This window comes from Canis aureus, chromosome 5, assembly GCF_053574225.1.
Source record: "Canis aureus isolate CA01 chromosome 5, VMU_Caureus_v.1.0, whole genome shotgun sequence".
Lineage (NCBI taxonomy): Eukaryota > Metazoa > Chordata > Mammalia > Carnivora > Canidae > Canis > Canis aureus.
In genome coordinates, this window is record NC_135615.1 from 31,187,482 (window position 1) to 31,201,009 (window position 13,528).

At 41.8% G+C, this 13,528-nt stretch overlaps 1 protein-coding gene across 1 annotated transcript in view; it reads right to left on the minus strand.

Annotated features, from left to right (window-relative positions):
• The window catches only part of NET1 (neuroepithelial cell transforming 1), a 60,104-nt gene extending 46,959 nt beyond the window's left edge, over positions 1-13,145 (minus strand). Inside the window, exon 1 of the mRNA XM_077897323.1 lies at positions 13,003-13,145. Coding sequence (XP_077753449.1) covers positions 13,003-13,130 — 128 coding nt within the window. The 5' untranslated portion in view covers positions 13,131-13,145. The remainder of the gene's footprint in view (positions 1-13,002) is intronic.
• Between the last annotated feature and the right edge of the window lie 383 nt (positions 13,146-13,528).

Sequence of the window (13,528 nt, forward strand, 5' to 3'; positions counted from 1 at the left end):
TCAGAGCTTCACATTCTCATCCATAGAAGAAGTTGTGCTAAATTCTAAGGCCCTCTTGGTACTAAAATGGATGACTCAATGTTTCTTAGAGTTAATAACAGCAGCATCAAGAAATTTATGGAATGCCTGTTATGTCCCAGGCACTATTCTAAGCGTCTGGATGTTTACATGAGTTCTGTACATTGACTCATAACTCTTACAAGCAACTCTAAAAGTCGGGTTCTTATAAACAAAGTATAAATGAAGAAGGTGGCAGCACACATCAGTGAAACCTTAGTCAAGGCCTCAAAGTCGGCAGTGGCAGCATCAGGATTCACATCTAGTCAGTTTGCATCTCGCATTACACTGCTAAATATCTTACACCACCTCTACAAAAGCTGACAACAGAGCTAACTGCTAATATTCTTGATAAATGTTAAGTAAGTGATAGTTCTAGTGTTTCCTGCAAAAATTACAAATTATAATACCTAATATTTATGGAGCATTTGCTCTGTCTAGGTACTGTCCTAATGCTTTACATGAATTATGTCACATGATTTTCAAAACCTAACGAGGCAGAGATACTATGAAATAAGATTTAAAGAGGCTAAGTCCTCAAGAGCCAGAGTTTGAACCCAGGAAACCTGACCGTAAAGCCTAAACTCTTTAAACACTAGTATTTTATTTGGGTTATGGGTGTCAGTCTAAAAGAATGTACATTCCCAGAGAAAATAATTAGGTGAATCAAAGCTAGGGCCCGAACAGAGTCAGCATCAGGGAAATGAGACCAGGAAAGCAGGCCTTCCTCTGAGCTCTGAATTATATGGCAGGGCCTCCTACCCAGTGGACTGACCCTTTCCTCCTACCCAGGACAAGGTCCGTGGACAAGACCCTTTCCTCCTACCCAGGACAAAAAGAGAGGGACATAAGGGGAGAAAGGATTTGAGAGGCCTGCCATAGAACCTACACAGAAGCTTACACTCCACTGGATTCTAGCTGTTTCTACCTTCCTCCCCATTAATTTCTCCCCTGCTAGAGCCTATAGCAGTCACTACACATATGACATGTTCCCCCCACAATCAGTATTTAGTGGAGGCAAACCAGCTTCATAACCCTTTATTTAACTTGGTACAGACTTAAAAACAGTAAGTCATCTATCTCTCCTAGGAGCTGTACATCCTAGCCATTTCTATTGCCCACTTCATTCTGATGTAGCGCATTTCTTGCTTCGCAGGCCAGGATTAATTATTAGCAATGGGTATAGCTGGAAATGAGCTCCAGACCTGTGGGTCAGGTTATTAGAGGGTGGGCATGCATGTGTATGTATGCATGTGCATGCACACATGCACAAATACGCGTGCGCGCACACACACACCATGTGCTGACTAGTTTCACTTTAAATTTCTGACCACAAATTTTTTTTTTTAAGATTTTATTTATTTATTCACGAGAAAAAGAGAGAGAGAGAGAGAGAGGCAGAGGCACAGGCAGAGGGAGAAGCAGACTCCATACAGGGAGCCTGACATGGGACTCGATCCCAGGTCTCCAGGATCATGCCCTGGGCCGAAGGCGGCGCCAAACCACTAAGCCACCCAGGCTGCCCTGACCACAAATTTCAGGTAGGTCTTCACTCTGGCCTAGCAGTGAAATTACTGGTCATTTCCTCTCCTACTCTTGGAAATAACTATTTCAAACCTTTCTCTTACTCTTCCAATACTCCCTCCTCAACTGGCCCTCACTTTCAGCTTATGACTTTGCATCTTATAATATTATATCCCCCACATTTACGCTGTCCAATCTACCAACATATTCTAAACTTTTTCTTCTTTTTTTTGTTACAATGTGTAAGCCGTATTAGGAGACCAAACCCTCCACCTATACACTGGGTTGTATCTTCTCTTCTCTACTCTTTAGAGAAGCCAGAGACAAAACACATTAACTTCAAAAAACCCCAATAATCAGATATGAAATGTAACTAGATGAAATGCAACAATTTAAAGATAAAAATTGCTAGAGGAAGATCCTTGATGAATAAGGGCACATAGTTTAACAAGGTTGTCTTGAAGAAAAGCAATTGTGTGATCAATGGATTTATGAACTGATTTAGCTGGTCATTTTCAGAGAACAATGTATTTACTTGAAGGAGCCACTAACAGATAAACTATCATTATTTGGACTTGACTACTTTGCAGGCATTTACTCTACAATGAAGTATTCCTGCCAATGATAAAAATCTGTGCTTTCAAATGAAAATTAGGATGTTTGAAAACTGTATCATGTGAGCATACCTCAACACTTAAAAGCTTTTCAAGTGAGATTGGTGATTATATAAATGTGATTTTTTGATAGCATGTAATAGTTTGTATCAACCTTTGGAAGATCTGCATAACTCAGTACACCAGTATTTTTTAAACGACAAATACATGTCACAAAATCATGGATAAGTAAAACATATCTATTAAAAAATTTAAAAGACAATGGATTTTAGTATAACAAAGAATGAAAAGTTCATGATACATTTCAGATTCCAAACTGTAGCCAAACCTTAAGAAACTACCACTTGTCAAGTTCTGGTATATTAATCCAAGAAGAATACCCATAATTGTCTGAAAAGACCATTAAAGGGCTCATGCACTTTGAACTAAAAATCTATGTCAGGGCATATTTTCTTTATATACTCATCTATACTTCATTCTCTAATATACTTCATCTCTACATACTGCAGGAAGCAAAAGAATCCTGCTCTCTTTTATTAAGCTAGGTATTAGAGGGATCCCTGGGTGGCGCAGCGGTTTGGCGCCTGCCTTTGGCCCAGGGCGCGATCCTGGAGACCCGGGATGGAATCCCACATCGGGCTCCCGGTGCATGGAGCCTGCTTCTCCCTCTGCCTGTGTCTCTGCCTCTCTCTCTCTCTGTGACTATCATAAATAAATAAAAATTAAAAAAAAATCATTTAAAAAAAAAAAAGTTAGGTATTAGAAATCAATGAAACTTATAAAAACTCCAGACCTCTCACTAATTTTTGGTTTTGAAAATCTTTGTTTTCAAAAATATGTTGTTTATGCAAATATAACGGGTCTGACTGCTAAAAAAATTAACAAATTAATCATTCTAAATAAATATAATAGACATCAACAAAAGCTCTTTGGTATCCTCAATAATTTTAAAGAGTATACAGAAGTCATGATACCACAAAAATGAGAACTGCTACCCTAGAAAAGACTTGTACAGGTAAAGAAAATGGACATCCAAATATACCTTATATGATATACCAAATAAACTCCATCTGAATTATGGAAAAAGACTTAAAACTATTGTAGTAATATTTCACTGTAAAAAAGTATCATAATGTATTTAATTTCCTTCCAGTTTTTTCTAGCCTTTTTATTACTATAAAAATGTGTTGTGATATACTTGATTATACATACACCCATATATACTTGTACAGTTACTTTCTTAAGATAAATTACTTTATATATAGTGTTCAGTTTAAATATATGTGCTCTTAGGGGCATCTGGGTGGCTCAGGTCGTGATCCTGGGGTCCTGGGATTGAGCCCCCCATCAGGCTCCCCACAGGGAGTCTGCTTCTCCCTGTATGTCTCTGCCTCTCTGTGTCTCTCATGAATAAATAAATAAAATCCATATCAAAAAATATATATGTACTCTTAAAATTTTGTTTCATCTGCCAAATTTCTTCTACAACATACATGTAATGGGAGTACCAGAGAGAAAGGAGCAGAAAAAATATTTGAAGAAATAATGCCTGAAGACTCAAATTTACTGAAAAACAAAAACATATACATCCAGAAAGCTAAGTGAAGTCCAAGGAAGATAAATTCAAAGAGATCCACAGATATATCACAGTAAAAATGGTCAAACATTGGAGAGAATCTTAAAAGGAGCAAGAGAAAAATGACTTGCTAATTACAAAGTAATCCCAACATGTTTAAGGGCTGACCTATAAGCAGAAAGAATGAAAGCCAAACGCAGTGGGATGTCATATTCAAAGTGCTCAAGGAAAAAGACTATTGACAAAGAATGCTATATCCAGCAAATCTATCTTGCACATATGAAAGTGAACTAAAGACATTATCAGATAAACAAAAACTGAGAAAATTTGTTATTTGTAGACCTGTCCCACATACAGAATTATTCAGACTAAAAGCAATGAGCCTATAGGAATCTACCCAAAAAAACAAAGAGCATCAATTAAATCAGTTTAAAAGAGAAAAAAAAATCCATAAAGGAATTAAAATGCCATAAATTAGAAATTTTATGCAAAAGAAAGCAGTAAAGGGCAAACAGAGAAACAAAAGTCACATAGAAAACAAAATAAAATAGCAGGCATAAATCAAATTTTATCAATAGTTAATATTACAAATGAGGGAGTAAATCACCCAATCAAAAGAGATTGTTAACCTGGATTTAAAAAAAAGAATCATAATCCAACTATATATCATCAACCCTTGAACAATGTGGAGTTAGGAGGACATTGTGACCCCCCCACCCCCTGGACAATGTGGTCAAAAATCCACATTTAACTTTTCATTCGTGCAAAACTTAATTACTAATACCCTCTGCTGTTGACCATAACCCCTGACAATAACATAAATAGTAGATTTGCACTTATTTTGTATATGTATTATACACAATACATTTTTACTATAAAGCAAGCTTGAGAAAACGTTATTAAGAAAATCATAAGGAAAAAAAGATATATTTACAGCACTGTCAAAAATCCACATATAAGTGGGCCCATGCAGCTCAAACCCACATTGTTCAAGAGTCAACTGTACCATCTATAGAAGATATATCTTAGCTTCAAAGATACAAATAGCTTGAAAGTAAGAGAGAAGACATCATACAAACAGCAAACCACAAGAAAGCTAGACTGTTATTTAATATCAGACAAAATAGATTTTAAAACAAAAAACAGTAACCAGAGATAAGGGGGCCATTTTATAATGATAAAAGGTTCAATGCATCAGGGAAGAATAACAACTACAAATGTATGTATCTAATAACAAAATACAGGAAGCAAAAACTGACAGAAATGACGGGAAAAACAGTTCAACAATAATACCTTCAACACCTCATCTTCAATAATGGTAGAGTAGTAACTAGAAGATCAACTAGGAAATACAAGACTTAAATAGCCTATAAACCAACTAGATCTAGCAGCCATCTATAGACACTACGTCCAAAAGAATATAGGTTCTTTTCAAATACACATAGAACATTCTCCTTGAGAGACTATATTCTAGGGCATAAAACAACATTTAATATATTTAAAAGGATATAAATAATACAAAATACATTCTTAGCCACAGTGGAATGCAAGTGGAAATCAACAATAGGAAAAAAAATTGGGAAACTAACAAATATGTGGAAATTAAACAACCCACTCCTGAGTAAACAATGGGTCAATGAGTGAAAGAAGAAAGCAAAGAGAAATCACAAAATAATTTGAGATTAGTGCTAGTGAAGACACAAAACATCAAAATTTGTAGGATGCAACCAAAGTGGTGCTTGGGGAGAAAGTTACAGCTATAAATAACTATATTAAAAGATTTCAAAGAAATAGTTTTCCATTTTAAGACAATGGATAAAGAAGGGCAAACTAAACCCAAAACAAGCAAAGGAATAGAAATAAAAATAGTTAAAGTAGAAATTAATGAAACAGAAAAAACAGTAGAGAAAAATCAATGAAATCAAAAGCTCATACTTTGGAAAGATCAACAAAATGGACAATCTCCAGACAGACCAAGATTAAAGGAAAGACTCAAATTACTAGAAACAGAAATAAAAGATAATAAATTATCATTTATCTTACAAAATAAAAGATTATAAAAGATACTATGAATAAGTGTATGCTGACAAATTAACTTAGATGCAATGAGCAAATTTCTAAAAGACACAAACTACTGAAACTGATTTAAGAAGCAGATCTAAAACAAGGGAAGAGACTAAATTAGCCATCAAAAAACTGTAAAGAAAAGCTCAGGTCCAGATGGCTTTACCCCTGAATCCTACCAAACATTTAAAGATTTAATACCAATTCTTCACTAACTCTTCCAAAAAACGGAAGAGTAGGGAACACTATTCAATTCATGAAACCAGTATTACTTTGATGCCAAAACCAAAGACACTAGCAGAAAACTATATTGTGAATATAGATGGAAAAAAATTCTCAATAAAATACTAGCAAACTGAATCCAATAGTATAAAAGTTATACACCATGACCAGGGAGACTTATAGTCAGGCAAAGTTGTTATAACACCTAAAAATTAATGTAATACATCAAGGGTATTGCACCTGGGTAGCAAGGTTGGTTTGGGCATCTGCCTTCGGCCTGGGTCATGATCCCAGGTCCTGGGACTGAGTCCCGCATTAGGTTCCCTGCTCAGTGGAGAGCCAGATTCTCCCTCTGTTTGTGCTCCCTCTCTCTGACAAATAAATAAAAATGTTTTTAAAAATGCAATATATCAGGATCCCTGGGTGGCTCAGTGGGTTTGGTGCCTGCCTTCAGCCTGGGATGTGATCCTGGGGTTCCTGGGATCGAGTCCTATGAGTCCCCCGTTGGGCTCCCTGCATGGAGCCTGCTTCTTCTTCTGCCTGTCTCTGCTTCTCTCTCTGTGTCTCTCATGAATAAATAAAATTTTTTTTTTTTTAAAAAAAAGGCAATACAGGCAGCCCGGGTGGCTCAGCAGTTCCGCCTTCAACCCAGGGTGTGATCCTGGAAACCCGGGATCGGGTCCCACATTGGGCTCCCTGCATGGGTCCTGCTTCTCCCTCTGCCTGTGTCTCTTCCTCTCTGTCTCTCATGAATAAATAAAATCTTTGAAGAAAAAAAAAAAGGCAATACATCGTAACAATAAAAAACAGACCAAAGTTAGGGTGAGGCGGGGAGAGAAGCATCTGACAATATCCAATACCTTTTCAAGATAAAATCACTCAAAAAACTAGAAATAGAAGTTTGATAAATGGCAGTCTGATAAGGGCATCTACAAAATTCCACAGCTAACATCACAGTTAAAGGTAAAAGACTTGATGCTTTCCCTCCAAGGTCAGGAACTAGATAAGGATTTCCAGTCTCTGATTCTATTCAACAATGTACTCGAGTTTCTAGTGAAGGCAATTAGGGAAGAGAAAGAATTAAGGTATCCAGGTTGGAAAAGAAGAAATATAACTATTTTTATTTGTTGATGACATAACATTGTAGAAAAATCCTGAAGAATTCACCAAGAAGAACGATCAAAACGATAAAAAATGAGTTCAGCAACAGTGCTGGATACAAGAATCAATTGTATTTCTATACACTTGAAATTATGAAACTGTAAATGAAATTAAAGAAATTCCATTTACAATAGCATCCAAAAGAAAAAAAATACTTAGGAATAAATTAAGCAAATAGTACAAAAGTTATACTCTGAAAACTGCAAAATACTGATGAAAGAATAAAGATCTAAATAGTTGGAAAAACATTATTTGTTCATAGATGAAACACTTAACATGGCTAAGATGACAATACCTCCCACAACTGATCTACAGATTCAATGTAATCCCTATCAGAATCCCAGCTGATTTCTTTGTAAAAATGGACAAGCTGATGCTAAAATTCACATGGAGTTGCGATAGACCCAGAATAGGTGAAAGAGTCATGAAAAATGAAGAACAAAAGCAGGACTCGTATGTCTTGATTTCAAAATTTACTACAAAGTAATGATAATAAGGTGTGGTGCTGGAACAAGGATATACATACAGATCAAGGGAATAAAATCTAAAGTCCCAAAGGAAACAGATACTTATGATCAACTGGTTTTTGACAAGATGCCAAGCCCATCTGATAGGGAAAGAACAGGTTTTTCAACAAACGGAGCTGGGGCAACTGGACAGCTACACGAAAAAGAGTTCTCTTACTTCACATCATATATAAAAATTAACTCACATGGATCAAAATCCTAAATATAAGAGCTTAAACTGGAAAACTTAGGGGTAAGTCTTCACAACCTTGAATTTGGCAAAGGATTCTTAGATGTGACACCAAAAGAAAAAGCAACAAATACAAATAAGTTGGACTTCATCAAAATTAAAAAAAAAACAAAAAACTTTTGTTCTTCAAAGGACATCAGGAAACTGAAAAGACAACCGAGAATAAGAGAAAATATCTGCAAATCATAAATCTGATAAAGGACTTGAGTCTAGAATAAAGAACTCTTGTAACTCAATAATGAAGGACAAATAACTAAAAAAAGATGGGCAAAAGATGGCCCAGCAAAAAAGGCCCCATGATTCCATCTGTATGAAATGTCCAGAGCTGGGAAATACAGAGACAGAAAGAACTCAGAGCTGGGGACAAAGGAAGGGGAGGGGCTTTGGGGAGGTGGAATGATAACCAAAGGGCATGGGGTTTCTTTTCAAGATTAATAAAATTATTCTAAAATGGTGGTGATGGTTGCACATACGTGAATACATAGAAAAACATTGTATACTTTAAATGGGCAAAATTGTACTGTATGTTGTTTTTCAAATTAGTGTACAGTGAGTTTATCTACAGAAAGTTTTATATTTACATAGATTCATACACCAGGTTTTCTCCTTAATGATTTCCGGATTTGGTGTCAACTTAAATGGTTGTTTCTTCCTTCCTCCACTATTAATTGATATTACCCTGTCATATTTTGTGACTTTATGCAGGTGTCTTACATTCTTTCTGGAAAATGGAATAGTTATTTCACTCCCTAGTTTGCCTCCAGGGTTCTTCCAAGTTCATTTTTATCCTCATGCCGCTTGTGTTAACCTCCTTTCTTCAGCAGACCTCATTTCTACCCACACAAAAAAATGGCAGCCTCAAATTCCCGCTCACAACGTTCCCTACTCCTCAAAACTTATCCAAAAGTAAGCCATCCATAGCTCTTAGCCAGGCTAAATTCTCTACCCTTAATCTGAATTCCATCCTTTTCTGCCTTCTTGGCTCCTTGCTTAATCATCCTTTCTTTCCTGTCTCCCTCTATCTATTTCCCAATCCTATCAAGTTTTTACCTGAAGAGTCTGCCCCACAAAATTGTGTTGCCTCCCCCGTTACTCTTGCCTTCCTGTTGCAATGAAACTTCTTGAAAGTGCAATCCACACTGAGTATTTCTTGTTTTCCAATCTCATTGCCAGCTCTCATTCAAAAACTCATTTTTTATCCAGACTACTACAGACTGACTTCCCACCAAGTCATCATCTACACTTGGGATTTTTAATTTGGTATCCATAGTTGGACTGCAAGGGACTACAAATCTGAAATTTGGGGGTATTTTCTAAGACTTAAGGAGTGTTATGACCCCAATTGCTACCTACTTTTCTCAGTGAAGGCAGAACGACCTTTTAAATTGCAAATATGATCATGTCCCTGGCTTGTCTTTCAGTATTTCCCCATCACCTTTAAGATAAAACCCAAACTCTTATGGCATAAAGGACTCCTTCATGATGTGGCTCTTACCTCTTCAGCAAAATCTCTCATCACTATCCCTAAATCCTTCCCTCCACACAAGTAGTGTCCAGTCACAGCCAACTAGGTGATATACAGAACTCATGCTCATTTGCCTCAGGGCCTTTCAGCATGCTTCTCCCCTGTAAGAAGCCACCTGTTTACACCTCTCTAGATTGGTCCTCCAAGACTCAGGGATTTCAACAGGAAATCATTTTCTGTTCTTTTCTTAAGTGTTCCCTTTATTTGCATCTATGGCATCCTGTGTACACCTCTACGTAACTTTTGTCACAATCGTAATTATCAATGTATCTTTCTTCCCTATAAAATTATAAACTCTTACAGATTAAGGATAGTATCTTCCATCTCCGTATTTCTAGTATCTGGCATTTACATATTTCCTGAATAAATCATACCTCATTTTCTTCTCAAACCCTGCAAACATTCTAAATTCAGTATTTTATCTAGTCTATAGAAATGATCTAAGATGATGTTCTTCTCATGACCAGATTTAATGGTCTTTTTCTTCCTTATCCAACCTAAACTTTGCAGTCCTTCCTTATCAGTAACATTTGACATAGTTTACCATATCCTCTTTCTTGAAGTCCTTTCTTCATCTGCCCTCCTAGATACTGTTCTTACTTGGTTCTGAAAATTCTCTTTACCCTGACCTTTAAATATTGGGAGTGCTTCCAGAGTTTGTCCTCAAACTCTTCTTTATTTATACTCGCTATCTAGATGACTTCCCAGTTCCATGATTTCAAGCCAATTTGCTGACAACTCTCAAATTCGTATCTGGATATGTAGGTGGGTTCACTTAATGAAATTTTACTGAGCTAAACACAATTTGTGCACTCTTTCAAGTGTTAAAGTTCAATAAGAGGTTAAAAAAAGAGAAAAAAGCAAATAAGAGAGTAACGAGTAGAATAACGTATAGAATTGTTGAATCGCCATATTGTACACCTGAAACTAATAGAACACTGTATGTTGATTATATTTCAATTTAAAAAAAAGAGGAAAAAAATAATTGTGAACTCTTTATTTTGTGAACTCTTTAATAAGCGTCTCATAACCTACCAGAAAACAAACCTCCTCCAAGTCTTCCTTTTCTGACATGAGTAAAATCCACCCTTCTAGTGCTGAGGCCAAAAACCTCAGAGTGCTCCTTTGTCTTTTTCTCTTAACTCCACAGTTAATCCATCTGCAAATCCTGTCAGCTCTATTTTCAAGCACGTCCCAAATGTGAGTATTTTCCACATCTCCCACTCTGATATGATGTCTCCACTGCAATACCTTAATTGGTCTCTGCTTTTTAACAGAGTGGTATTTTTAAAATATACATCATATCATTTCCTCTAGCTTCCCAACTCACGAATTCAAATATAAAGCCCTTTCCGGGGCTCCTAGGTACTGCATGATATGGCCCCAGCCATGTCTCTGCATCCTTTGCCCTTCTTCCCCTGAGCACTAGCTCATGGCTTCTTTGCAGTTCCTTAAACACACCAAACAAGATTCTACTTCAAGGCCTTTGCACTTGCTGCTCCTCTCCAAATATTCACAAAGCTTTAGTTCCTTAATTCCTTCAGATCTCAAATGTCGTTGTAAGACAGGCTTTTCCTTCTGCTCTTTTATGTTTTTTTAATTTTTATTTATTTATTTATTTATGATCGTCAGAGAGAGAGAGAGAGAGAGAGAGAGAGAGAGGCAGAGACACAGGCAGAGGGAGAAGCAGGCTCCATGCACCGGGAGCCCGACGTGGGACTCGATCCCGGGTCTCCAGGATCGCGCCCTGGGCCAAAGGCAGGCGCTAAACCGCTGCGCCACCCAGGGATCCCCCTTCTGCTCTTTTAAAAACAGCAACACTACCCCTTCCTTAGGTCTATTAATGCCTTTATTCTTTTCACAGCATGACCACCTGTTGTTTTATATATTTGATTCAGGTCTTTCTCACCCAATCAGAATTTTTAAGACTTATTAATTCATGAGACACACAGAGAGAGGCAGAGAGAGAAGCAGGCTCCATGCGGGGAGGCTGATGAAGGTCCTGGGGACTTGAGCTAAGGCAGATGCTCAACCACTGAGCCAACCAGGTGACCCTCCCCTAGTGAGAAGTCAAGCTTCACAAGAACAGGGACTTCATCTACTTTATTCACCAGAACTCCCAGAATCAAAACAAAAAAACAAAAAACCTAGACCTCTGCGGAGTAACCTACTGATGGGTTTATAAATGCCTTGCTGATGAAAGTAAGGTGTCTTGGCTCTCAAAAAGGGATCAGCACATCAGGCATACAGGGAACGTAAGTCATGTACGGGACTCTGCCCAAAGCAGTGTGTGAAATGGCCCACAGGGGCTTCTGAAATGATGAGCAGAGATGGAACTCACAGACGAGAACCACAAGCAGGAGCGAACAGGGCTCTCTGCGCAGCTGCTCCGTCCGCCCGGCACGGGCACCATCTCACTAGACGCCCGGCACAGGTCTCGACCTGTACAAGAGGGGGCCGGCACCGTCTCCAGGTACCGACGGGCGAGGGCGAGGACAGGCCGGACATGTAGGGTCCCACCTCCCACGTGGGTGGGCAAGCGGAGCTCTCCGCACTTCCCTGCAGCGCTGCTCCTCAGACCGCCTCCTGAAGCCCTCAGTGCCCCTTCCGGACACTCGGGACACTCGAGACACGGCGTGAACAGGGAAAAAGGGTCGGCGGCCACCCTCTCGCATCTCTGCACCGGGGAGGCTGGAACCGGCAGTTCTGCTCGGTTCACGGACTGGGCCAGTTCTCCAAAAGACCGATGCTGGTGTCCCCCAACATCACAGGCACCCTCTAGGCCAAAACTTCCCTGCCTGTTGGGAGTCACCCACGGCACTTTCAGGCTCCCGGTTTGCATTTAGGACCCGCCCCCGCCACGACCCCACCCCTGCAGCCAGTGGAGAGCAGGGTCACTGCCTCCTCTGAGCCTACCCCCCAGCTGAGCCGCCCACCACACCCCCCACCCCCACCCCGCTGCCTGGGGGAGGGGCAGCAGGAGGAGCCAGAGCAGCCTGAGCCGGTCCACAGCCAGGGGAGGAGGAGGAAAAGGAGGAGGAGGAGGAGGAGGAGGAGGAGGAGGAGCAGCCTGAGGCCCCCCCCAGAGCAGGGGGAGGAAGGGGAGGAAGGGGAGGAGGAGCAGCCTGAGGCCCCCCCCAGAGCAGGGGGAGAAAGGGGAGGAGGAGGAGGAGCAGCCTGAGCCCCCCCAGGGCAGGGGGAGGAAGGGGAGGAGGAGGGGGAGCAGCCTGAGCCCCCCAGAGCAGGGGGAGGAAGGGGAGGAGGGGGAGCAGCCTGAGCCCCCCCAGAGCGGGGGGAGGAAGGGGAGGAGTAGGGGGAGCAGCCTGAGGCCCCCCCAGCAGGGGGGCGCGGGGGAGGCGGAGCGCACGCCCCCTCCGAGGCAGGGCTGGAGGCGGGGGAGGCCCCTCCTCCTCTCTCCCCTCCCCCCGGTCCCGCCCTCCAGCCCCCGCCCCTCCCCCTCCATCCCCTCTCCGCCCCTCCCCCGCTCCCCTCCCCGCGCCTACCCGCCGTCCGGCTCGGGCCTGGGGGCGTCGGCCGAGGGTCCCGCGGCGCGGTCGGCGTGGAGCCCGGAGGCCCGACGGCTTCGCCTCCGCGGCCGGGGCGGCTTCGGGGCCGCGGGCGCGGGCTCCATGGCGCGGAGGGGGCGGGCGGGGGTGGGGCGGTGGCCGGGTGCCCGGGGGGCCCGCTGGGACGGGCACGGCGCCCGACCGCCTCGGCCCGGAGCGCGGGTCCTGTCAGGGGGGCGCCGCCGCCGCCGCCGCCATCTTCCGGGGTTTGAAAATGGCGGCCGCGCGGCGAGCAGCCAATCGGGGGCGGCGGGCGGTTGCTAGGAGACGCGAGGCCCGCCCCCGGCGCGCAGGCGCTTCCGACCGCTCCTGGGCTATCGCCCGCGGCCGGGGCGCGCCGGAAGGGTGCTGGGGTCCGAGAGAGGCCGAAGGTGGTGCCCTAAGCTGGGATGTGCTGGCCACATACCTCCTCGTGACGTAGATCCCCGGGAACCGCAGGTGCAGGCGACCTCGGGGCGGCGCC